This window comes from Leptodactylus fuscus, chromosome 8, assembly GCF_031893055.1.
Source record: "Leptodactylus fuscus isolate aLepFus1 chromosome 8, aLepFus1.hap2, whole genome shotgun sequence".
Classification (NCBI taxonomy): domain Eukaryota; kingdom Metazoa; phylum Chordata; class Amphibia; order Anura; family Leptodactylidae; genus Leptodactylus; species Leptodactylus fuscus.
Window position 1 is genome coordinate 33,126,974 of NC_134272.1, and position 27,748 is coordinate 33,154,721.

General features: G+C 40.3%; 1 protein-coding gene across 1 annotated transcript in view; it reads left to right on the forward strand.

Moving 5' to 3' along the window:
• PARD3B (par-3 family cell polarity regulator beta) overlaps nt 1-27,748 on the forward strand; it is a 799,946-nt gene that overhangs the window by 713,874 nt on the left and 58,324 nt on the right. Inside the window, exon 22 of the mRNA XM_075284374.1 lies at nt 11,938-12,014. Within this exon, the coding sequence (XP_075140475.1) occupies nt 11,938-12,014 (77 nt within the window). The remainder of the gene's footprint in view (nt 1-11,937; nt 12,015-27,748) is intronic.

The following is a 27,748-nucleotide window of genomic DNA, read 5'->3' on the forward strand; positions in this document are numbered from 1 at the left end:
TTAAGGCTAATCGCCTTGTGACAAATGGTAATGGACGGTCGTCCATTATGCTGTCCGTTATTTCTGCCCACATGTCTGCTTAGAAAGCACAACAAAAAATAAAATAAAAAAAACACAAAAAAAACGGACATTAATGGTCACTAACTGATACTAATGTGTCTGGTTTGTTTTACCTATCTTGGCGAATGAAACTTATGGGGATATCCTAGATATAGGATAGGCCACCAGTGTGAGAAACTGGATAACTCCCTTTAATAAAAATGCATTTCTGTAGGAAGTCAAATCGCATGTTAAAGAGAGCAAGAATCAACCATAAGAAGCAATTTTCCCTATCTTATTGTGGCTTGTATTTGTAACACAGATTGACTTGCGTTGATCTAGAGAACACAGAGGCAGTCCTGCTTTATTCCAGATTTCTCATAAGGACCATTGTCATTTCCAGCACTTGTGGATCTGAAGTGTACACCTGAACAATTAGAATTAGAATGGTGAAAAAGTGTCCATGGAGGACTTGCATAGAGAAAGGTCAGATTGTCATCTGTGCTGTATGAGTGGAAGTGGAGTGCGCAGTGGGGGGAATTCAGAGAGTAACGCTTCTTAGGACAATACTTTTCATAAGTACTGCTACAATAGTCTTGAAGAAGAGCCGCACAACATTTCGAGAGCTCTATCCTTTAGTCATTTCATCTGTTTCAGAGTGTAAACAGGTGCTGCACACAATTGGGTTTCATTATTGAGTATTTGTTCTTCCAACGAAGGCTGAAAATATAATAAAATGTTTTAGCACAGATGTTACAACACAGAAACATGTTTTGAGGTCTGACTAAGCTTAAAGCAGATTAAAGTCAAATTAATTTGGATTAGTAGAGCAGACTTCACCGCACAACTGTGTGTGTTAACTGTGGCTGAATTGCAATTGTGAGGCAATAAATGGCTTTATTAAAGTATCGTCACATAAAATAGAAAGACAAATTGAAGAGAATTGATACCGCTAAATTAGGTATTACGAGCTGTATCTACAACAGTGGTGCTCAAAGCATAGTATTAATTTACTTATTAATATTATTTATGTGTATTATTGAGTCCACTGTGTTAGGAATGGGCACGGGTTAAAGTTTACCCTCCACCTCCATGCTTAAAGAGGACCTTTTATGTCCTCGGGTACATGTGGCTTTACACTCACCGGCCACTTTATTAGGTACACCATGCTAGTAACGGGTTGGACCCCCTTTTGCCTTCAGAACTGCCTCAATTCTTCGTGGCATAGATTCAACAAGGTGCTGGAAGCATTCCTCAGAGATTTTGGTCCATATTGACATGATGGCATCACACAGTTGCCGCAGATTTGTCGGCTGCACATCCATGATGCGAATCTCCCGTTCCACCACATCCCAAAGATGCTCTATTGGATTGAGATCTGGTGACTGTGGAGGCCATTGGAGTACAGTGAACTCATTGTCATGTTCAAGAAACCAGTCTGAGATGATTCCAGCTTTATGACATGGCGCATTATCCTGCTGAAAGTAGCCATCAGATGTTGGGTACATTGTGGTCATAAAGGGATGGACATGGTCAGCAACAATACTCAGGTAGGCTTTGGCGTTGCAACGATGCTCAATTGGTACCAAGGGGCCCAAAGAGTGCCAAGAAAATATTCCCCACACCATGACACCACCACCACCAGCCTGAACCGTTGATACAAGGCAGGATGGATCCATGCTTTCATGTTGTTGACGCCAAATTCTGACCCTACCATCCGAATGTCGCAGCAGAAATTGAGACTCATCAGACCAGGCAACGTTTTTCCAATCTTCAATTGTCCAATTTCGATGAGCTTGTGCAAATTGTAGCCTCAGTTTCCTGTTCTTAGCTGAAAGGAGTGTCACCCGGTGTGGTCTTCTGCTGCAGTAGCCCATCTGCCTCAAAGTTCGACGTACTGTGCGTTCAGAGATGCTCTTCTGGCTACCTTGGATGTAACGGGTGGCTATTTGAGTCACTGTTGCCTTTCTATCAGCTCGAACCAGTCTGGCCATTCTCCTCTGACCTCTGGCATCAACAACGCATTTCCGCCCACAGAACTGCCGCTCACTGGATGTTTTTTCTTTTTCGGACCATTCTCTGTAAACCCTAGAGATGGTTGTGCGTGAAAATCCCAGTAGATCAGCAGTTTCTGAAATACTCAGACCAGCCCTTCTGGCACCAACAACCATGCCACGTTCAAAGGCACTCAAATCACCTTTCTTCCCCATACTGATGCTCGGTTTGAACTGCAGGAGATTGTCTTGACCATGTCTACATGCCTAAATGCACTGAGTTGCCGCCATGTGATTGGCTGATTAGAAATTAAGTGTTAACGAGCAGTTGGACAGGTGTACCTAATAAAGTGGCCGGTGAGTGTATATACTGCTAGAAAGCCGACAGTGCACTGAATTCAGCGCTCGATCAGCTTTTCCATTATGTTCCCCAGGACTGGAGATATCCATGCTGTTACCGATGTCTGCCCACTGTCAGATGGGAGTTTCTGATAATCTAGCTGGGCTGTGAAGAACACCCCCTGACTGTACTCGTCCATAGCACTGAGCGCCCCCCCAATACTAATCTATGGATGAGTACAGTCATGGGGGGGCGTTCCTCACAGCTTATCCTCATCGCTGGGCAGTAAGCAATAACCACTCTGACAGTGCAGAGCTAAGGATGAGTACTGTCGCGGGGGGAGGGGGGGGGAGTTTCTCACAGCCCATGTAAACTGTCAGGAACGCCCTTCTGACAGTGGGCAGTACTGTTATAATGGCACGGATATCTCCAGTCCCACGGCACATAATGGGAAAGCTGACTGTGTGCTGAATTCAGCGCACTTTCGACTCTCTTGCAGTATATAAATCTTCTGGTTTACTGGTCTTTAGCATACAAGTGAAGTGCATAGCAACATGTGCTGCCATTAAAAACTGTTTAGGGCTTGTTCACATCGGTCACAACCGGTCTCCGTTCATGAAGGTCTCCGTTTCCTGCACAAAACTGAGCAGGAGACGGAAACCTGCAGGACTCTTTCATACCCATTCATTTGAATGGGTTTGAAAGATGTCTGGCCGTGAGCGCCAGTGAGCGTTTTATTTTCTCCGCCGCGAAACCGTTTTTTTTAAATCGGACACAGAGTCTGACATGCAGTACTCTGTGTCCGATTTTTAAAAAACGGTTTCCCAGCAGAGAGCATAAAACGCATGCAGAAGACGGAAAGCTGAGAACGGACTCCGGGTGCTAGTGTGAACCTAGCGTCACTGTTCTTCAGTAAAAAAGCATTGTGTAAAATCAGCCTTGTACAGGGTGGATAGATAGTGACCTAGACAGGAGAAATAAGTACTAGTATAGAATATGTATGTAGTCAGAAATAATATGTTTCTTGCTACTAATACCTTCAAATTCTGTAAATCCGTGAATCTTTGCCCTGGTCAACAGATTCCTGGCAGCTCCAGTGCAATGTTTAGCCCCGCCATAAGCACTGTAGATGGATCATTGAGTGTGGATAGCATCAGCAGCGGTGACACCATACGGGATCAGGGTATATGGTCACATCCCAGAAGGCTAAGCCTCTGAGTATTACTGTTATCTTCATTGACTGTAGTTGTGCTATGTATGATAATAGGTATTCGCAAGGTATTACTGTACTTTGGATATGTCTTGATTTTTAGGCACATTAAAAGGTAGCGGTAATATTAGAAAGTGTATATTGTTATTATACTGGACTAGCGGGAACATCTGGTGGATCTGTGTCTTATACAGCCAATACGATACAAAGAAAACTTACAGAAGTAATTTAATTTTATTATAACCGTATTCAGTACATTGTTATTGTAGTTTTTGGGTGAATATAGAATACAGATTACGTGTGCTGCCTGGATATAAGAGGGATATCCGTGCTTTGGGGCCTCCTTTGCCTCATTCAAATATTGCTAATGTGTTTGTAATGTTCATTTAAGAAAATTCTCAAGATCTTTTAATAAAGTGCAAATGCAATTCTTACTAAAAACCTTATTCAAGATTTTACCCAATTACACAGCAGGGGTTAATAAGACATACCGTCCAAAAAAAAAAATGTATTCATATATTCCAAGGTTTAACTTGCCCATAAACGCTAGGAGAAGCGGCAGCTGGTCTATCAAATCACACACAGATGTAGGAGGAAGACATTGTGCTTTTATTCCCTTCTGTTGTTTTTGTGTATGGTATTTTGTCTGGATATCTCAAAAATGATTGTGTAGTAAACAGCCAATGTATATGAGAGTGCTGGAGGACGGAAAGACAGGAATCCCATTTCTGGAACATTCGCCTCATCTCACCATGGTCCACAATAGAATCTGTTCTGATGTTTAGACCTTTGTTCTGTGGCATAAATCGGCAGATCCATCCCCCTCCGGGTGCCAGAAGCTACAAAGAAGGCCAGGGCTGGACACATCTCTGCTCCAAGTAATAGGCACATAGCGGCAGTATCCCGCGCCTACTGCTGTACATTGGATGTAACTCTGGCCCTATTAGTTGAATAGGAGCAGAGCTGCTTCCGGTGCCTGAAGGCAGTTGGGTCGGATGTTGTGGGATTCAAGTATGGATAAGTCATCCTATCCTATTAATATTATAAATGTGAAAGTTTGTGAGTTTGGATGTTTGTGGGTTTGTGTGTTCGGATGTTTGTTAGTCAATCACGCAAAACCCGCTCGACCGATTTGGCTGAAATTTTCCACAAACATAGTTAATACACCCCATTGCGCAATAGGCTACTTTTCGTCACAATAGCGCACATACGTTTTTCCCAGGACCCCCACAAACCCCAAACTCACATCACCATCTCTGCAATCTCACACACTTTGGACCATAGCAAGCCACAAAATTCATATTGCCCTCTGCAGCCTCGCCCCTAACCCCACACAATCTCATATACATATACTTTACCACTTTGCCCCTCCCCTTAACGATACTCCAGGAGGCTCTCTTTAACGCTCCGGAGCAGCCATGTTTGCCAACCCCCACCGCTCTGACAATCCGCGACACCGCCCACCCATGTCAATACCCCTAGGCGGTCTAATAAATGCAAAAAAAAAAAAAAAAAAAAAAGTTTAAAAAAAGTAAAAAAAAATATTAAAAACACAAAAAAAAGGATTAAAAATTCAAATCACCCCCCTTTCCCTAGAACACATATAAAAGTAGTTAAAAACTGTGAAACACATACATGTTAGGTATCCCCGCGTCCAAAATCGCCCGCTCTACAAAGCTATACAAATATTGTTCCTGTTCGGTAAACGCCGTAGCGGGAAAAATGGTCAAAAGTGCCAAACCGCCGTTTTTTCACTGTTTTGATTCTGATAAAAATTTGAATAAAAAGTGATCAAAGCAATAACATTTCCTGAAAATGGTAGAACTACAAAGTACACCCAGTCCCGCAAAAAAAGACGCCATATACATCCCCGGACACGCACGTATAAAAAAGTTACGGCTGTCGGAATATGGCAACTTTAAAAAAAAAAAAAAAATTTTAACAGTTTTGGATTTGTTTTTAAGGGGTCAAAATGTAACTAAAACCATATAAATTTGGTATCCCCGGAATCGTAACGAAACACAGAATGCAGGGGACATGTCATTTTGGTTGCACAGTGAACGCCGTAAAACCAAAGCCCGTAAGAAAGTCGCAGAAATGCATTTTTTCTTGAAATCCACCCCATTCAGAATTTTTTCCCTGCTTCCCAGTACATTATATAGAATAATTAATGGTGGCATCATGAAGAAAAATTTGTCCCGCAAAAATTAAGACCTCATATGGTTCTGGGAGCGGAGAAATAAAAAAGTTATGGGGTTTAGAAGGAGGGGAGTCAAAAACGAAAATCAAAAAATGCCATCGGCGGGAAAGGGTTAACTTCAAATACTTCTGTCCCAAAGTCACTATGTAAAGTTTCTCACAACACCGTATATATAGCAGCTCTAATACAAAGTAACTTCACCACAAAAGTCTCATGTACTCTCAGAATTACAGCAAAAACAAGATACAAAGTTACATTTCATATCCCAGACCTTATACACAGTACGAAAACCTTACCCGCGCCTGTATATACCCACTGCTACAATCACCGCAGACAAAGTCACGGGTACCAGCTAGTTAATATTATAAATGTGAAAGTTTGTGAGTTTGGATGTTTGTGGGTTTGTGTGTTCGGATGTTTGTTAGTCAATCACGCAAAACCCGCTCCACCGATTTGGCTGAAATTGTCCACAAACATAGTTAATACACCCCATTGCACAATAGGCTACTTTTCGTCACAATAGCGCACATACGTTTTTCACAGGACCCCCACAAACCCCAAACTCACATCACCATCTCTGCAATCTCACACACTTTGGACCATAGCAAGCCACAAAATTCATATTGCCCTCTGCAGCCTCGCCCCTAACCCCACACAATCTCATATACATATACTTTACCACTTTGCCCCTCACCTTAACGATACTCCAGGAGGTTCTCGTTAACGCTCCGCAGCAGCCATGTTTGCCGACCCCCACCGCTCTGACAATCCGCGACACCACCCACCCATGTCAATACCCCTAGGCGGTCTAATAAATGCAAAAAAAAATTAAAAAAAAAAGTAAAAAAAAATATTAAAAACAAAAAAAAAAGGATTAAAAATTCAAATCACCCCCCCTTTCCCTAGAACACATATAAAAGTAGTTAAAAACTGTGAAACACATACATGTTAGGTATCCCCGTGTCCAAAATCGCCCGCTCTACAAAGCTATGCAAATATTTTTCCTGTTCGGTGAACGCCGTAGCGGGAAAAATGGTCAAAAGTGCCAAACCGCCGTTTTTTTCACTGTTTTGATTCTGATAAAAATTTGAATAAAAAGTGATCAAAGCAATAACATTTCCTGAAGATGGTAGAACTACAAAGTACACCCAGTCCCGCAAAAAAAGACGCCCTATGCATCCCCGTACACGCACGTATAAAAAAGTTACAGCTGTCGGAATATGGCGACTTTTCAAAAAAAAATTTATTAACAGTTTTGGATTTGTTTTTAAGGGGTCAAAATGTAACTAAAACCATATAAATTTGGTATCCCCGGAATCGTAACGAAACACAGAATACAGGGGACATGTCATTTTGGCTGCACAGTGAACGCCGTAAAACCAAAGCCCGTAAGAAAGTCGCAGAAATGCATTTTTTCTTGAAATCCACCCCATTTTGAATTTTTTCCCTGCTTCCCAGTACATTATATAGAATAATTAATGGTGGCATCATGAAGAAAAATTTATCCTGCAAAAATTAAGACCTCATATGGCTCTGGGAGCGGAGAAATAAAAAAGTTATGGGGTTTAGAAGGAGGGGAGTCAAAAAAGAAAATCAAAAAATGCCATCGGCGGGAAAGGGTTAACTTCAAATACTTCTGTCCCAAAGTCACTATGTAAAGTTTCTCACAACACCGTATACAGTCCTATGAAAAAGTTTGGGCACCCCTATTAATCTTAATCATTTTTTGTTCTAAATATTTTGGTGTTTGCAACAGCCATTTCAGTTTGATATATCTAATAACTGATGGACACAGTAATATTTCAGGATTGAAATGAGGTTTATTGTACTAACAGAAAATGTGCAATATGCATTAAACCAAAATTTGACCGGTGCAAAAGTATGGGCACCCTTATCATTTTATTGATTTGAATTCCCCTAACTACCTTTTACTGACTTACTGAAGCACAAAATTGGTTTTGTAACCTCAGTGAGCTTTGAACTTCATAGCCAGATGTATCCAATCATAAGAAAAGGTATTTAAGGTGGCCAATTGCAAGGTGATCTCCTATTTGAATCTCCTCTGAAGAGTGGCATCATGGGCTACTCAAAACAACTCTCAAATGATCTGAAAACAAAGATTGTTCAACATAGTTGTTCAGGGGAAGGATACAAAAAGTTCTCAGAGATTTAACCTGTCAGTTTCCACTGTGAGGAACATAGTAAGGAAATGGAAGACCACAGGGACAGTTCTTGTTAAGCCCAGAAGTGGCAGGCCAAGAAAAATATCAGAAAGGCAGAGAAGAAGAATGGTGAGAACAGTGAAGGACAATCCACAGACCACCTCCAAAGAGCTGCAGCATCATCTTGCTGCAGATGGTGTCACTGTGCATCGGTCAACTATACAGCGCACTTTGCACAAATAGAAGCTGTATGGGAGAGTGATGAGAAAGAAGCCGTTTCTGCACGTACGCCACAAATAGAGTTGCCTGAGGTATGAAAAAAGCACATTTGGACAAGGCAGCTTCATTTTGGAAACAAAAATTGAGTTGTTTGGTTATAAAAAAAGGCGTTATGCATGGCGTCCAAAAAGAAACAGCATTCCAAGAAAAACACATGCTACCCACTGTAAAATTTGGTGGAGGTTCCATCATGCTTTGGGGCTGTGTGGCCAATGCCGGCATCGGGAATCTTGTTAAAGTTGAGAGTCGCATGGATTCCACTCAGTATCAGCAGATTCTTGAGAATAATGTTCAAGAATCAGTGACGAAGTTGAAGTTACGCCGGGGATGGATATTTCAGCAAGACAATGATCCAAAACACCGCTCCAAATCCTCAGGCATTCATGCAGAGGAACAATTACAATGTTCTGGAATGGCCATCCCAGTCCCCAGACCTGAATATCATTGAACATCTGTGGGATGATTTGAAGCGGGCTGTCCATGCTCGGCGACCATCTAACTTAACTGAACTTGAATTGTTTGTCCAAAATACCTTTATCCAGGATCCAGGAACTGATTAAAAGCTACAGGAAGCGACTAGAGGCTGTTATCTTTGCAAAAGGAGGATGTACTAAATATTAATGTCACTTTTCTGTTGAGGTGCCCATACTTTTGCACCGGTCAAATTTTGGTTTAATGCATATTGCGCATTTTCTGTTAGTACAATAAACCTCATTTCAATCCTGAAATATTACTGTGTCCATCAGTTATTAGATATATCAAACTGAAATGGCTGTTATAAACACCAAAATATTTAGAACTAAAAATGATTAAGATTAATAGGGGTGCCCAAACTTTTTCATAGGACTGTATATAGCAGCTCTAATACAAATTAACTTCAACACAAAAGTCTCACGTATTCTCTGAATTACAGCAAAACCAAGATACAAACTTACATTTCATATCCCAGACCTTATACGCACTACGAAAACCTTACCCACGCCTGTATATACCCACTTCTACAATCACCGCAGACGAAGTCGCGGGTACCAGCTAGTCAATATATAAAATGACCAGGGGCTGAAAACCCCTAAACTGTGATATTTTTTTCAATGTTTGCTCTGATGGATGGCCTATCGTTTTCAATGGTAACCCTTCTTCTCCAGCTCTGACTTATTTACTAGTGGTCCTTGGGTTTCTATAATACAAAAAAAGATGTACTGTATATCAATATTGGCTCTCCTCTTGCGTTGCAACATCTGAATGATCATTTATAGGGTTATCTGTAAGTACAGGGTTACCTGCAAGTAGAGTTAATTTTTCTCTTACACTTCATGTAAAACTGTTTTTGATGTTTGTCAGTAGTAGCAAACATTTTAATGCTCAAGCCGACCATACACATTGGTCTGGTGTGGTATAGGACAAATGAGTTTGTCTGACCATCTTGTGTATCTTATATGTGCAATCCTCAGATGACTGATGTCCGGGGAGATGAGGATCAGGCAGCTGCATTTCAGCTCCGCAGTCCTTTTGCTCATCATTTGCTACCAGAGACGTCTGGCAGTGGCTGTGTCCCCTTTATCGGATCAGTGAACATGTACTGCTCGGCTGAGCCAAGACTGTATGTGTGTGTGGGCGAGTCGGGCAAGATAGCTGTAGGGAATACTATGTGCCCATCAATCCGTGAACATCCTATAAAATCTGTGACATTCTGCTGGAAAAGATAAAGGTGTCAGTCATCTCCGTATATTTGTCAGGATCCGCCATCATTATGTGATCTTTATAGAAATATTATGCCAAAACGAAATTTCCACGATCATGTAATATATAATGTTATTAAAATCAGTCTATAATTGACATATATAATAGATATTAGTTTGAGATTAAATTCGCACCGCAGTCGCCCTTGTCTATGTATTGGAGACTACGTTTTTTCTAGCCAGGTGCTGAGACTTGAGGTTATTGAGTTGTAGATGTATTCCATTTGTTCCATTTGCTTTTCTAAAGAATAAAAATGTATTTTTGGGGATTCAGAGTAATACATGAAATGCACACATCAGTTATGGATGCCACCGGCTTAGGCCTTTCATGCCCACATGCGAAAAGCTATTAAGGTTATCGACAATTAGAAACCAGCCTTTAAAAAGCAGTTACTTTGGAGTACTTATGCCTTAATGCACCTCCATATACAGGGCTGATTGAGGCTGGAGCTTTAATCTGGGGATAGGGAGGCGGCTGAGAGGTCTTTTAACATATTCCCTCACAAAAGCTGCTGGGTCTAGCAATGCCAAGACACAGGAACATTTCTTAATGCAGGGACACTGAAATTGCCTCAGTGAGACTTCTGCTTTTACCGAGAGAGAGAAGGAAAAAAAAAAAAGACTAATAGCGTCCTTTTAACAAGGCACTCAAAGCTTCAGCACTAGTTGTGCAGGTGAAACCGGGAACAGAGCTAAAAGTGGCCTAAAAGCATCTGTAGTCGTGCTGTTTGCCCTCCCTGCGTGAGGCTTTTCATAGTGCTTTATGCATCTGCCAGCGAAGGTTACCCCTTGGAAAACAAACTGGAGTGCGGATCTAGTGTTCTAGCTGAGTGTTAATAGCTGAAGTGCTTTCACCCTGACTTCTCTTTCTTGGCTGTCTGTATCATCTGAGGATATAGAGTAGCATCATTTTCTTATATAAGGAAGCTATGCTGCCAATTGAACAATAAGGCAAAAGGCATATCAGCTTTTCATTCACCTGCATAGAGTTTAGTGCTATAGATCGGAATATAGAAATGTAGCAGAGCTGAATTTGGAATGGTGTGTACATATGGCGGACTTTGGTGCTCATTCAGCCTCAAAATAAGCACCAAATTCTGCCCTGAATCTGCTTCGATTTTCAGTGAGAGGGAGAGACGGATACAGGACAAAGTAAGCATCCTACTCGATCTTCCATCTCCACCGTGTGAACAGACCCTTAGATAACCTTTTACTTTGTTGTGAAACATTATAAACCTTTATATGAACTACTACAGCGTCTCAAGAATCCAAGTATATATTGTTCTTTCATGCCACTTTCATCCAAATGACCCACTCAATTCTGGTACATTTATGCACATGGAAATTGGAGTAAAGCTCCAGTGTTATGGCTGCCTATGTATATTTTAATTGAATAAATCAATATAGCTTTGTAAGAGAATGCTGATGGATTGGATGGATCTGGACTAGCCACCCACCTATCTTACCTGTGATATAGCTGCCAGCCCTGCCATGCATGTGCACAGCACACTCTATTCGTTTCTATGGGTGTTATGGAAAGAGTCAAGCCATATAATATTATGGTGGAGCAATTTAATCTACTTGCAGAGGAGTTAAGATGTCTGCCAGCTGCTGTTCTTTCTAATGCATTCCTGCTTGCTATTTGGGCCATCACCTTTGGGTGCACTTCATTTTATCAGTTCACATTGTTAAAAAAGGAGAAGAAAAACTGAAATTGCTGCATCGATCTGCCAGCTCTGCTTAGTAATGCCTCTGAGAAAAAAAAAAGCTATAATAGCAAGAAGTCCTATCTAAGGGCTAGGGAATCCAGGTTTGCTCTGTTGTCTTGTGTATTTTTGCTTTACATTCTGCACAGACCATACTGATGTTTTGCAAGTCAATGGCCAAAATTGCACCATAAGTTTCATTATATTATCTATATAAATATATAAATAAAATGTATTATTATTATTATTATTATCTATATCTTTGCAGGTGCCTGCAAGAGGGCCAGTTGGATCCCGCAACCTCAGTTTTGAGGGAATTGAGCGACAGTATGCCTCATTACCTAGGTAGGTCCTATTAATCTACATTATACACGTTTAAACCCCATGCGAGTGTATATCTGATGTGGGGCTGAGTTTGCAGCGGATGCACTTGGATGACACTCGTTGTGAAATCCGAATGTATTCCATTCCGATGACCTGGACGGTTATAGAAAAGGTCCTATCCTGCTCCATGTCATCAGAACAGAATGAATCAGAATCCTCCATAGATGTGAATGCGTCATAGAATACACTCGGATGACACTTGGATTACTGCACATTCTGATCATATGTACGGCCATCGTATGCACACTTGGTCATGTACATGGAGTCTTACAGCAGAGATGACATGGAACCTTCTTAGAGTCCTACAATAGTAAAGGTTCCTGTTACTTAGATCACATATTAATAAAGGATCATGGGATGGACAGGAATTTTCAGTCTATATTTGAAAAGGAAAACTTTGCTTCTTGTATCTTCTATAGAGATGTCCTTATGAGAATTTCATTATGTAAGAGAACAATGTTAGACATTACTCTGCACCAGTTCATTTTGGTTTCTTTCTAGAATTATTTATACAGCACCATTTATTCTGTACATTTGGGGAGGGATTTACATACATAATACAATTATAACAACTAGTACAAAATTTAACAAAAGAACTACCTGGCTAGCCAGATACAAGTAGGAAAGGTTTACAATCTATAAGACATTTTATATACAGTGTGTAGTTATGAACAAGACAATTGTTAAATGGATATTCCTGCAGTCCACATTTATCAGACTTGTAGGAGACATGATGTGGTCCAAGCGCTCAGACGTCTTAGAATTGATCTTCTCCAATAAATTTATGATACTATAGAGATGGTACAAAGTTTAACTTAACAAGTTAAAGGAATTTACCCATCTCCCAAGTCACCGGTCTATTCAGACTGGGCTACAAAACTCCTGCATTCTTGTCATCAATGGGGAGGTCCATGTTGGGGCAGGAAGAGCGGGTCATAGACTGTGACATTATCTATTGTCAGCTGTGGAAGCAATTATGGGTATTAAGTGGTACTCTCTTCAGAGGCGTTATCTTCTATCGTAATACTAGCGGTCTTGTCTCTGATGTAGATCAGGTGACTGCTACGAAGCAGCTGCAAACCCCTACAAAGGTGAATTGACATATAGATAGTAACAAGTCAAAAATATCAAAAAGCCTGAAAAAATACGTTAACATGAAAACGTGGTTTAATACAAAGGTCATTTTCTGGTGACACATCCCCTTTAACGTTTACAAGACAGCTCTGGTTTCTTCCTTCGCCAAGAGAAAACTCAGAAATGTGTCTCTTAGATTCGGTCAAAAAGCAAGATCTACTTTTTTGTGTGTGAGGTTAGAACAAGTGTCGGAATGGAGCATAAACGGCTAAGCAGTCATTTGATGAATGTGTTTGCTGACAGCCGAGTAATACTCATCCATCCTGACACCATGCTTGTTGCCTTATGTCTCTTAGTGGTATGTTCTCTGAACGGTTATGGCCTCTGAGTAGTTCATACGAATGTTCAGGAGCAAGGAATAATGTTTTAGCTATCATTTCAGAAGCAACAACTGAGGACAGGAAATGTATTGCCAGGTCACAAGTTATTACCCAGTTATTTTATTTATTTATGGCAGAGGGTTTCTTATTGTAGAACTTGTGCACTGCCGTAGCAGAGATGAGGCGTAAAATGGTTCTTCATATCATAAAAAATATCAACTTCTTCAGTGCTTACCAGGTCCCAATTGGACTCGACTTCCTAGTCCTGTTCCAACACACAGGAAGTGCCTGCTCAGCCAATCACTGAGGTCGGTGACTGGCTGACAAGAACAGGAAGTAGAAACCAGTGTGAACCCAGCAAGCACAGAAAGTCACGAGGGATTGCCAGGTTGAATACTGCTTTTTTTGTGAATAACTATCGCTGATGAAAAGCCCCTTTAATGTAATTGTGATACAATGGTATTTGGTGGGATACGGCCATTGCTGCTCTGTATATCAGGCACCTGTCTTTTGTCTCATTATGCTATATTGTTACCTAAAAATGGAATTAGCCACTTAGTTTGTTCTCCTGGAGGTTGATCATTTTGAAGATTTATTAAGGATGGCATTTTGTATGTCAGTCTTAATAAAGGTCCCAACTGGTACAAGGTGCGGACTGAATTATCAAGAGGCTTAATAAATAAGGCACACGCGCATGCGCCAGAATGGAGATCTAGGGACTGGGATAGATTTCATATATAACTAATGAGTGTTATTTCTAATAAAATATGATGGACCGACGCTTCTCCAGCCTAGCTAACCTCATTCCACTCACATTTATAGAATTGGGGGATGCCTACACTTTTGGCGCAAGAAAGGGCCTTTTGTGTTGCATAGTGTTCCCCATCTACAACAGAAAACTAATGTGGAGAAGGGTTGATAAATTCCTCTCACTGCATATAAAGGGGTTGCATGCATATTTAACACTGCAGCTGAATATATATTGGAATTTTTTGTAGTAGTCATCTTTTTGGAATACCAAAGGTGTAGATATTAATGGCCTATCCTTAGGACAGGCAGCAATATCAGATTATTCAGAATTGAATGCAGATGGCTCTATCGATTGTGCAGTGGCCATAGTGGGGTGCTCCTGCACAGCTTCTATTTATATCAATGCATGACCACTACACAGTCTATGGCACTGTCTGCCGCCTCCTCCATACACTGTGCAGTTTCAGAATCACTTCAGATGGGTGATGGTGCGAGGTTTCATACCCCCACCACAATTGGTGATCTGACCTACAGATAAACCATCAATATCTACTCCTGCTGTGTATTCATAGTCTGGTCTAGGGTACTCCTTCCTTTTGCTGAAATTTGCTGCTGGCCTTAGTTGCTCCTTGACTGCTGCTGGGTAATCTTTAGATTTTAGACACAGACAACATATTTGTAACTGGCATGTAGCAAATCATAAAGGAAGGAAAGCATTATTCTACATAAGATAAACTTAGTCTTCTTTTACACAGTATAGTATAAGTATGCATTTTTACAGATTATTTCAGCATTTACATATGATAAATTTGTACTGATTTTGCAGTGTAAATATTAAATATCTTCTTTGCAATTTTATTTTATATACAATAAATCCCGGGAAAAATCCAATTTTATCCAAGTGTGGATTGTTGAGTGAAAATATCAATATATGATACACTGCAGCACATGAAAATTCCACTAAAATCCTTTTTATTAACCGGGCTAATATGGTTGTAACAATTTTATCTTGGCACCAAAGGGGAGTTATTATCTTCCACTTTATTGTCAGCAATCTGTTCGGCTACAAAACCTGCAAATAAAGAGAGAAATAAAAGTAATAGTAATTATAAAGAAATGTACAGGATATCGGCAATGGCCTACAGAAACTATATCCTTAAATAATGAATATTAAATCCCATTAGACCCCCACTGTATGATTGTATTCACTCTGTAATAATTATGTGAAATATCAATAATACTGTTAAAAAGTAAAGTACACAAAGTACTGCCCTCCTCAATATTATTACCGTATGTTCTCTGTGCTATAAAACAAGGTGAATAGAGGATGTTTCGGACCGGATTTTGTTGCGGCAGCCACCTTAGAATCCAGTAGAAACAACGCTTCCTGCGGCTAGCATTCCACTCCAGATTAGGCCCAAGAAAGGGCAACTTGCTTCTTTTATCCACGAGCGGGGAAAAAAACGCTAGCGAAAAAAAAGAAGTGAATGGCTCCCATTGAAGTCAATGGGAGGTGTTTTTTGGATCCGGATTCTGAGTCAAAATCTGGTCACAAAAACCCCGTGTGAACTCAGTTAAGACAGTCTGTAAGGCTGGGGACCCATGTGGCGTAAACCACACCATTTTACAGCCCCTACAAAGTGGATGGAATTATAGAAAATTCCATCCTCACATTGCACAAAAATTCCCACAGCGGAAATGCTGTGTTTTCAAAAAAAAAATCTAATTTTTGGAAATCGCAGCATGTCAATTAGACCTGCTGAAATGTTGGTGGTTTCCCTATAGGTATAATTGAAACAAAGTCTGCAGAGGAAAACTTTGCAGACTTTATGTGAAAAGCAATACAGGAAAAACCATGATGTGTTCTAACACGATTTTCCTGCAGCACTTTTTCGCTACGGCCCTCTACATGGGGCCTTAGCCTTACAGTGTTTTTATAGGTCTTAAATAATGATGACGTATCCTTTGGATAGGTCACTAATAGTGATGAGCGAGTACTATTCGAAACTCCAGTTTCGAATAGCACGCACCCATAGGAATGAATGGAAGCAGCTGGCACGAAGACTTTGCCGGTGGCCGGCCGTTTAACCCCCTACGTGCTGGCTATGTCCATTCATTCCTATGGGTGCGTGCTATTCGAAACTGGAGTTTCGAATAGTACTCGCTCATCTCTAGTCACTAACATTAGATCGGTGGGGATCAGATTACTGGCACCCCTGCTGTTCAGCTGTTTAAAAGGACAGTGGAGCTTGGTTGAGTGTTGTGGCCTTTCTTTGTATACCAGACACAGCACTGTGCTTTGTGCAATGACTGTATCTAGAAGTCCATCCACTTTGAGCATTAAGTCCCTGAAAACCATTTTAATTCCTTCCTACCATTCACAGACTTATTGATTTTCGTTTTTTCACTCCCTGCCTTCTAAAAGACATAACTTTTTTTTATTTTTCCGTTCACAGAACGTTTTGGTGGACAATTTGTACTTTTTTCTGTACTTTATGTAGTGTTCACTGTACCAAAAAAAGGACACATCACCTGTATTCTGCGGGTCCATACAATTCCAGGAATAACAGATTTATGGGGGGGCTTTTATGTGTTAACCCCTTAAAAAAATCTAAAAAACTTGGAGTTGCCGTATTCTCACACCTGTAAATTTTTTATATTTCTGTGTACAGGGTTGCATAAGGTGTCCTTTTTTGCTGGGCCAGATGTACTTCTTATTTACCATATATACTCGAGTATAAGCCGACCTGAATATAAGCCGAGGCCCCTAATTTTACCACAAAAAACTGAGAAAACTTATTGACTCGAGTATACGCCGAGGGGGGGAAATGCAGCAGCTACTGGAAAATTTCAAAAATTAAAATGGTCGGAGTTTTTGGGTGCAGTAGGTGCTGGGAAAGGGGAGGGGGTGTTTTGGTTGTCTGTCTGCCCCTTACCTGAGCTTGAGGACTGATTTTTCTTCCCCCACTTGGAATTCAGTCTGGCTGAATATAAGGTATCTGCAGTGCTATTAACCTCTTCCCGACGGAACAGGAGCACTGCAGATACCCTATATTCAGTAGACCGGGCACTTTCAGACCTAATGTGTGTTTCACAGTAATTTTCTCATTTATGTATTCTAGGGAAAGGAGTGATTTAGAACTTTTATTTTTTTTAAAGTTTTTTTTCCCCACTATTTTATGGGAAATTCTATAAGTTATGATTGCGGCTGGTCACAGACCCCCTCTCCTTCCCCCCCCCCCCCCCCAAAAAAAAAAAAAAAGTGTATATATATATATTTATTTTTTTTTATTTTTTTTTTGCCTGACTCGAGTATAAGCCGAGGGGGCTCTTTCAGCACAAAAACTGCTGAAAAACTAGGCTTATACTCGAGTATATACGATAAGTTTGTGGACAAAGTGTTTTTGGACATAGGAATACCTAATATGTATATTTTTCACTTTATGTACTTTTATATGTCTTCTAGAATAATAAAGGTTATTTGAATTTTTAATTTTTTTAAACTTTTATTTCTAGACCCCTATGTGTCTAGAATCCCAGGGGGTCTGATCACTAATACAATGCATTACAATGCTAAAGCATTACAATACATTGTAAAATCGCAGTACTTCTATAGATGTCTTAGAAGCTTGACAAGCTTGGGAGACTTAAATAGGCACTCACAGTACGGATGGCTGGTCCCGGATATCACTCTCGGAGCTGGCGATCCACCGCCAAAATGGTGCAACGCGGGGAAGATGGCTACCACTGGGAATGTCCTGCTCCTATCATGGAACAGAAACACAAGAAACTGATACAAATGTCTTATAGATGGCAAAATTCTGCATGACCTTGCCAAATGTAGACAAAAAAAAGGAATTCATTTCTGATGGTGAACAAAGTATACAGTCTATAGCTATGGATGGCAAGAATGAAGTGATTTGTAACATCTATAGTCTCTCTGCATCTATACTTTCCACTTTGGATATATACTGTATTTGTAGATGGATTTGTTCTATTGCTGTAAGTTCTCAATAAACAGAACAGAAGCTGTATGATCCCTGAATTCATATACTACAGCTGCTGGCAAAGGCCATTATTTTATTTGTGATCCTGCCAAAAAAGATGAGAGCTGTGTTTATGCCATTTGCATCTCACATGGACTCTTCACAGCAATTGGTTTCGAACAGATTTTTGGCATGTTCATGAGCAAGCCATAGCAGTCCATTCACTTACCTCCTTCTCCTTGCCAACTTCCTAGCAAAGACTCGAACTCAGTGTATTCTGTAATACAGTACATTAAAAGATTACATCTTACTCTGTTACTGATACAAGAATACAGAGGGGTTTTATAGGGATCCTTGAGTAGAAATGACAGGACATTATAGTTGAGTTCTTCAATCTATCTAATGGCCAAAAAGGCTAAACAGGGTATAATCCATAAAAGTAATTTTTCTGTATACAGCATTTAGTCGAAATTACTGGAATTGAAATGTTTGCAAAACCTTGGTTATGATGTAGCAAGAATGTCAGTCATTTCTTAATCATCTACATACACATGGCTCAATGCATAGTAATATATATGTTATGGTAGACTCTGTGCATACTGTGTCTGAGCTCTAGGTACACGACAAATGAATCCATAGGGCTCCATTCACACAATATAGTCCAAATAAAGTCTCCTTTGGCCCATATTAGGCCATGGTTAGCAGCAGGGGTTTTTCGAGGCTTTATATTCATGACCTATCCTTTGGATAGGTCATTCATTATAAGGTTGTTGGGGGGCTGATACCTGTCCCCCACTGATAAGCTGTTCTCTGAGTAGTCTATAGAGCCAGAAACAGATGGCTTCATACCTTGTGCAGTGACATGGATTGTAACAGCATGGCCTGGACACTGCACTGAGCCATCTGCTTCTATATATTGTGCTGAATATCTATAGCTGCTATCCACAGTTTCTGCTATCTGTGGGTAGACTTAGAACCTATTCTGCGTGGATACCGGGGTTTTACTTTAAATTTTTTTCTACTATAAACAAAAATGAAGCAGGCTATGTTTCTTATTCGGAAAAACACTGCGAAAAAACCTTTATTTTTCCAATTCGGGCCAATGCGTGATCCTGTATATGCCCATACGGGGGAATATGTTGGAGCCTTCCATCTGAGGTATACTTTGTGAAGTCCCCCTGATATGTACCCCCAGCTAAAGACTCACACAGAGCCTTAAACACATGATAGGGCTACAGGTATAGCTGGACTATCTCAAAGCAAAGCATTCTCCGCTCAGTGACTTACCCCTATGCATTAACAAACCAGTGTGACTAAATCCTAAGAGTAAAACCCAAAAGCCAAGTTCTTTATATATATATATATATATATATATATATATATATATATATATATACACACACACACACACACACACACACACACACACATACAAGTGGCCAGTTCTTAGAAGGTACTGCATACATGGGAGAATTTAGCAAATAGTTATAGGAGTTAGGGGGTTAACGTTATATTAGGGAGTATTCATGGATATTACTGTTTTTGTGTGCAATGCTATGGGCAGGTACATGGATATAGGCCTCTATTCAGACTACCAATAGGCTAGATCTCTAAGGCAATATGGCATGGTCTCCAAGTTACAATGCTATGACTTCAGTAATAAACATGGTGACCATCCCAAAGAGTCCAGAGAGTGCTGAACTGTCTGGAAGAATGTCTATAGTGTGGTGGGTCAGTACGTAGATATATATAATATATACATGATAGAATAGACACTATTGTAGAGGTGCCCGTAAACATTATTAATGTTGGCTGCATAAGTCAATTGGTGGGGTGGCTATTGGCTGTGTATTGGAGTACAATCACACGGTTTGGTCCTGTAATTCATTACAAAGTGATTAGTTATTGGGTGTTCCTAAATAAGCCACAAAGTAATCCACAAAATCCCATGAATATTAATTAGGAACATTCAACAACTATTCAGTAATGCCAGTGGACGGAAGGATTGGACATGTTAAATATTACATGCCCAATACTTTGTCTTCATGAGATAAGTAGCACTTGTCCTCTCTCTTTATTCAGACTACAGGTATACATAGGATGAGTTGAGAGCTGATGGCTACTGAGCCGTGTATATACATAGTTAGAGCGGGCTCAGTAATACACGCTTCTACATGTACAATGGAAAGGATTGCTTCAGCTGTAGAATTACATGAATGATGACAGGTATGTGGTCTGTAGAAATAAGAGATTTCCTTCTGAGCAGATACTGAGTGACCGCAGATATAGCTGATGTATATACCCCAAATGAACTTCATGGTATAATCCATGTTATTGGCCCTAAATAAATTACAAGAGAATCTCTGCTATGTAATTAATATTAATGAATGCTAATTAGATTGAAAAATAGTTATGCTAACTAGCTATGGAAATGTACTAATTGCTATATAGTCAAGTGGCTGGGATACAATAATCATGTGACATGGAAATAGTAACTGAGTTAATTATATGCTGGTAATTGTAGTGTAAGTGCATGTCATTATATAGCAATGTTATCACTTACTGCAAATATGCTAGATTTTATTTACTGGGGTTCTCCAACCCCAAATAGATTGATGATGTATCAGGGTCTGACATCCAGAGTAGCAAGCTAGCACAGTGAATGGGGGGGAGGGGTGCCACACTGCAGTTCCCTGGAACCACCACTATGCGGTGAACGGGTCCCACGCTATCCCTATCCACTGCCCTGAACGCTACCAGAACAGCTCATGTATGAGAGGTCTGAATATCGGACCGCCATAGATCATCAATTACCTGTCTGGTAGATAGGCCATCACTATGTAAAAAGGATTTTGAGACTCGTGCATAGGTCATCAGTATAAAAAATCCTTTTGGATTGGGAGACCCCTTTAACAATATACACCTCTTTAGTCTGACTCTATGCTACTGCCATTGGTTTGCTCCAATGTGTGAGTCTGTTCACGTGGACTAGCCATATGTATGAAATCTAATGCTAGCCATACGTACAAGACAGTTAACACATCTGGTTACACGTTCTACATACTCTGCCCAGGCTGAGCATCCATGTGCCCTGAATACCCCAAGAAAAGACCTACAGAATTGTATTTACATTGTATAGCCTAAAACCACTGCAAGACAAGTAAGATGTGTATACGCTGGTGAAAGACATAACTATATATATTGTGAAGCTCTCGTGCCCTCTGCCCTCCTCTGCTGGAATCTTCTAGTTGCCACTGGCTTCAAGCATTGTAACAAAAGCGACTAGCACAATATACTAAGCTTTTATATCATATAGTGCTGGAGGCTACTAGTTCTGGCATTTTGTCCATTCTTTTCTCTTAGGCTGCACAAAATAACTTTTCACAAAGTGCGTCAGGGTACGGTGTTAACATGCCATATGGTACAGTGTGAACATAACCCTACGGCTACCTCTGAGCTGTGAATGTTTGGTGTAATAAGATGTGGCTATTAGACTTGTGCTTGTAGGATCTAGCAGCGGAAATGGGAATGATGTAGAATATAATTGCCATGCAGTGTAGCATATACAACACAAGTCATACAACAGCCATCTCACATGTCTTGTGTAGGGGTCATTGTAGCTGGAAACGTATACACATAGGATGAGCAGCTATGATTTGTAATGGAAAGCTATTATATCATATAATACGTCAGGTCTGACATTGTGTACTTGGTAAGATATGGAATCCTTTTGTCTCCTCATTTAATCCCATACAGACTGGATGATGTTGTGAACAGGGCTCTGTGGGGACCATATCATCACTTCCAGGACTCTTCCTAAAAGAGTGGTCGCACCAAATATTGATGAGATTTAGAGTGATCTTTTGCTTAATTTTGTTAATTGACAAAAATAAACTATTAGCAATTTTATTATTGAAATCATTCTTACAGATTTGCAGATTTGTTTCTGCACTTGTACAGTTCTGTACGTTCTTGTACACTACTTTGGTGACAGCTAATGACTATTAAATAGTTTTGTTTTTTTTTAAATCTTCCCCAGCCTCCAGGAAAAAAAACAAAGTGCCCCAGAGCTTCTTCCAGTAGAAGTCTTGGCTGCACGTGACTGCTGAGGCTTATCAGCGGCCTATAAGGAAAAGACCAAGATGCCACAGGTGACATGTGAGTGACATCCCAGGTCTTTTCCTTAGGCACCAGAGAAATGGAGACAGTTAAGTATGGTTTTGGGTTTTCTTTGGTTTCCCCTTCTTCAACCTCCAGAAAAAAAATATTTCCTGAACAACCCCTTTAAATATTGTATATGGTCCTTTTAACTAGATCTACACCATAAATTTCAATAATTTGCTAATCACAAAAGTATTTTTTTTCCACACCTGCCTAAAACATTTGCACTGTACTGTATGATAGAGTATAAGGTGTACTGAAACCTAGGAAGGTTACTGGATTTTGTTAGTTATATTACAAAGTGGTTTATAAGACTTGCTAGAATCCTCTATGCTATGTCATACTCGCAGTGGTCCATGAATGTAGAGCTTTCCTTTTAACAGTCCCCTAGAAAACTCAGATTTTTCTTTTAAAGAACCAGAGACTGGGGGTGCAGACCTCTGCAAACAATAGATATATACATCCACTCCTGCTAATCAACTCTTCCTATATACCATATATCCAGTGTCCCCAGTAGAACTACAGCTCCAAGTATTTACACATGTCCTGCATCTAACACATTCACCACACAATATACAGTGACATGTTCAGCAGAGGGCCCAAAACATAAACCGGCAAGGGGTTGTTATATACCTCATACTGTATACAGTGCTAGTCTTGACATCGTACATATCAAACCCACTATTGCCTTGCAGCACTGGAGTCCTAGCCAAGAACCACCTCTGTATATCCGTACTTGCGTGGGTTTCCTCCGGGTAATCCAGTATCCTCTGACACGCTGAAGATATTCAGATAGGCACCTTAGATTGTGATCCCTATATGGGACAGTTTTGACAATATCTATAAAGTGCTGCGTAATGGGATTGGTGCTATATAAGTAAGCAAAAATATAATGGGGACCGTCAGTATCTGTTTGGATCTATCAAAGCAGTCCTGGATCCGCTGCAAACAGAATCCATCTTGCTAAGGTGAGCAGAGCCTTAGGTGAGAAATGAAATCAGGATGGATTTTCTAAGTGAAATAGTTATTGTTTCATACGGTGCCACGTTCACCTTCGTAGCGGAGAATGTAAACCTGGATCATCCACTCGTTGCTTACATTCTTTGATGGTAGCAACCATAAAACCCCATGTTAAGCAAGGGAACGCTAATTTGGACAGTGAGCATATACCACTCGAGCATTACTTATTAGTGCCATTAATTTTAAGAAGATTCGGTGTAACAAAGACAAATTGTTTTCATTAATTCAGAAGAAAAGAAGGTGACTTTCTGATCTAAAATTGGCATTCAAAACATCTCTATTAAGTGTTCTGGTTCTTAAACAGGGTTCACTTTAGGTAGGCATTAGGTTAAAGGAACTGTTAATTTATTTTCCCAATTACAGTTCCTTTACATGCTGTTGCTAGCTCTCCATCACTTACTTGCTCGGCTTTCCTTGAGTTTAATTAGTTTATTGGCTGATGTGAAAGCCTTTCACTGGATTTCTCTTTCCTGTGTTTGCGGCCTAGCAGGAGGTTGTTGTTCTATTTAGGTTTATTTTATCTAGTGCTTGGTGTTCAGCTTTGTGGTGGTGTATTCATTGTCTGTCTGCATAGATGGAGTGGTTGGGACTCTGCCTACAGCAGCTGCGTTGTGTGGCGAGCGTCTGGAAACCGCTGCTGAGCTTAACACATTCCACACTTCAGGGACTTTCAATAAATACACCAAATCTATCATAAACAATATTACTAAGGCCATGCCACACAAGTCACCATATCATAAATCCCACAAGTGTCTGGCACCTTCCATTTTTGTCACAAAGAGCCCTTGCATCAAACAAGTGGAACACATGCAAGGACCTTCATTATTACCTTACCTTGTAGTCTCCCTAAATAAAGGTTATACCAACATTTCTTAATTAAAGAGTAATAAAGTTACATAGGTTACCTTTACACATGGACATAGGTCAAATCTACATGTATGCCTCTTTATATTAACTATGTTTCCTGGTTTAGTATTAACATTTGTTTTCATTGAGACGATCGAGGAATTTTATAAATTTTTCCTCCTCAAGTATGAGTGTTATGTACCTGACATCATCAGAAAATCAGATAAGGTCTTGTTCACATCTGCATTCCAATTGGGGACCCCCTGAACGGAATACCAAACACATTAAAAAGCTGTGAGCAATGAAAGCACACAGACCTCATAGACTATAATGGGGTCTGTGTGTTTTCCGCGCACGAATCATGCAGAGAGGAAAGTAGTTCTTGAAGTACTTTTCTCTACACATGACTCGTGCGGACACTGCACGGAAAACACAAGGACCCCATTGTAGTCTATAGTCCCCAATCAGACTCCCCAAATGGAATACCGTGTGCAGATGTGAACCAAGCCTCACAAAGCGGTTGGGTATATTCACTTACTACACAGCCCTGATTTAGACAAGTGTCCTGTTGACTGGTAAGGCGGCTCCAGTATAATAACCATAAATATTGGCATATACAGGTACAATTTGCTGTATTATCATATTCTCAGCTACAGGAGAAGGACTCTATATTCAGCGACTGCAATGATGCTCCAGACCCAAAGGCTTTTTATATTATATACTTTCCCCAGCCCTCATGAGTAAAAAGTGTCAGGTTGTATAATGCAAAGGCTGTGCCACAGATGGTGCAAACAGGGCACCACCTACAGCGCAACCAATATGCGGAACTGGGTTCTATCTGTTTAGTTAGAATCATCGCATCACCCGCTGTCCTGAAAGTGTGAAACCGAAGAAGGCACAGCAAACAGAATCAAAGTGACAGTGTTATAGTATACATTGCAATAAGTCATCAGTATATATATATATATATATATATATATATAGAGAGAGAGAGAGAGAGAGAGAGAGAGTAATAAACTGCATATTACACATCATACAGTGCACGATAAGATGTACAAAGCACAGGCATATGTTGTACACATAAGGACTTTTCAAAGTCTCCCACTTATTTTGTGGAGGGGAGTGGTATCCATGCCCTTATAATCTGGATCTTGTTGAGCTCCAAGTTATAATTGAAATCAAGAACTGTATAAATAAATCTGTATCTTGGGAGTTTAGCCATGCCACACAGTTCTCTGTATATGACTATAAGGCTAGCCATACACATCTCATAACAATTGGCCCATCCACTGATGTTGGCGATGTTCAGAACCATCAACATAAATAACTAAAGTGCCCAATCAGGAGGAGCAGTGTAGAAAAAAAATGATCAAGTCTATGCAAAGTGAAAAATAGTTTGCCATATTAAACAATCATACTATTCACTTTTACTTCCGCCAACTTTTTTTTTTTTTGAACAACAAAAGTTGTCCGTCGTGTACTGTCATCAGATTGGCCATGTCTGGCTGACTAAAGGTTAGTATGTGTGCCCAACTAAAGACAACTGGCTGGAGCAGCGGCCACCCCGTACTGCCCGTATTCGCTAGGACAATATATCATCAAGTCTCCACCCTTTGTAACCCCCCCCCCCCTCTAGCCACCCCACCAGTCACAGACGTAAATGATGTGCAGGAGATTAACCCTGTGTTGTCTGCAAGATTTGTACAATACTGTATTAGTACTGTAATGAAAATGCTGCAGCCTGACAAACTGTGACTGTAACTCCATATCTTGTTAACTTTTGTAGAATTCATTTCCAGGTTTAGTATTCACTCCCTGGCTCTGTGATCGGGGATAGCGTAACTGCTGACTCACAGCTGTCTTGTTTTAATAACAATAAGATAAAATCTCTCAAGGCCAATTCTTATTTTATCCAATTAGAGTTTCAGTTCAAGTAGCTGTTTAGAAACTACTTGTCTGGAATATGGACTGGGCCACCGCTGAACCTTGTCTGTCTCGCTAGGTTTCCATGAGAATATTTCGCTGCATGAAATCCGTACACTTGAGATGAGCGCATTTCTCTGTTATTGGCCGGTCCCTTGATTCCATGACACAGGCCTGCAAGGGATTGACAGCCGGAAAACGAAGTCTGTTTAACACTGGTTAGTTTAGATAGGATTCACCATTGCTTAATAATACACTACAGCTCAGCATTCTTTCATAGCCGTGGGGCACAAAATAACTATGGGTATCTCTGTCTGGAGAGCATTTAGAGTAAACACAGCGGTGGACCATGCTCCTTTGGATGTTAATCTCAGCCGGCTTCATCCTTTGGGAAGGTAATAAGTCAGTGAAATTTAGATTTATTCCTCCAAGCGGTATAACCCAGCGATCAAACACTGAGCTCAGGAACCCTTTCATTGCTGAATTTGTTTATCATTCTGCATTCTTCACCTCGACATTAAGAGATTACGGAGTCTTGGTGGGAAAGTTTACGACATTAAATCGAAAACTACATATAACTAAGAAGACCACTAATAGTACAACCTTTACTAATAAAGAGGCCGTACAATCCAGGTTTGTGGAATCATCTTTTTATGTTAGCGAAGTATGATTAAAAAAATAAAGAAAAGTGCCCAAAAATTTGCTTTAGCTTTGAGAAAATGACTAAGAGGTCGTCTTCATTTTCATTCACCTTGGAAGAAAGGCAGGGCAAGACTTCAGTGGAAAGAAAGAATTGACACTTACCTTTTTATGTCAATCCAAATCTGTATAGTGCTGCAGAATATGTTGGCGCTATACATATAATGGGTCTTCTAGCTAGACAAGTAACTTCTGGGTATTGTGGCTATGCATGCAGTTTACAATGAACCTTATACCAGAAGACGGCCCTATTCATTTGGTCATCTTCCAAGAGCTCTAATAACACTGAGTTATAGCATGTTACTGCACCCATTATACATCCTCTCAAAATGCCAATAAGTGGGCTAAGAGTAAAGCCCGTCCCATATGTCCCTCTCCTCTGTCATGTTTGTAAGGAGTTATGAGGTCTTTGAATGATATTACTGACCCCATAAAATGCCTTGGTGCCATCTTGTAAGCATAATTGTGTCCGATGGTTCAGCAGGGCGTAGTGCTTTGGCTGGTGCAGATGGATGAGATGATGACATTAGATATGTTATTTAATGAGGTTAATAGGTTTATGAGTGATCAGTCCTATTAAAGTAATCTGATCAACTTCTGTTAGGAGGTACATGGCAGATAAATGGATGGTATATAAAATGAGAATGCCTAGACAGGGAAGACAATGAATCAGGCGTGAAATACAAGAGAAAATAGGCACTTCCTACTGCAGGATTTCTAAGGTAAACATTGGTATCTAATTTTGGAATTGTGCTTTAGTAGATACAGATGTGCTGTAAGAGTGGATTCACACTACTGTTATTTCATGTCTGTTGCTCTCATCCATCATAAGATGAAAGCAATGGACATTAACAAC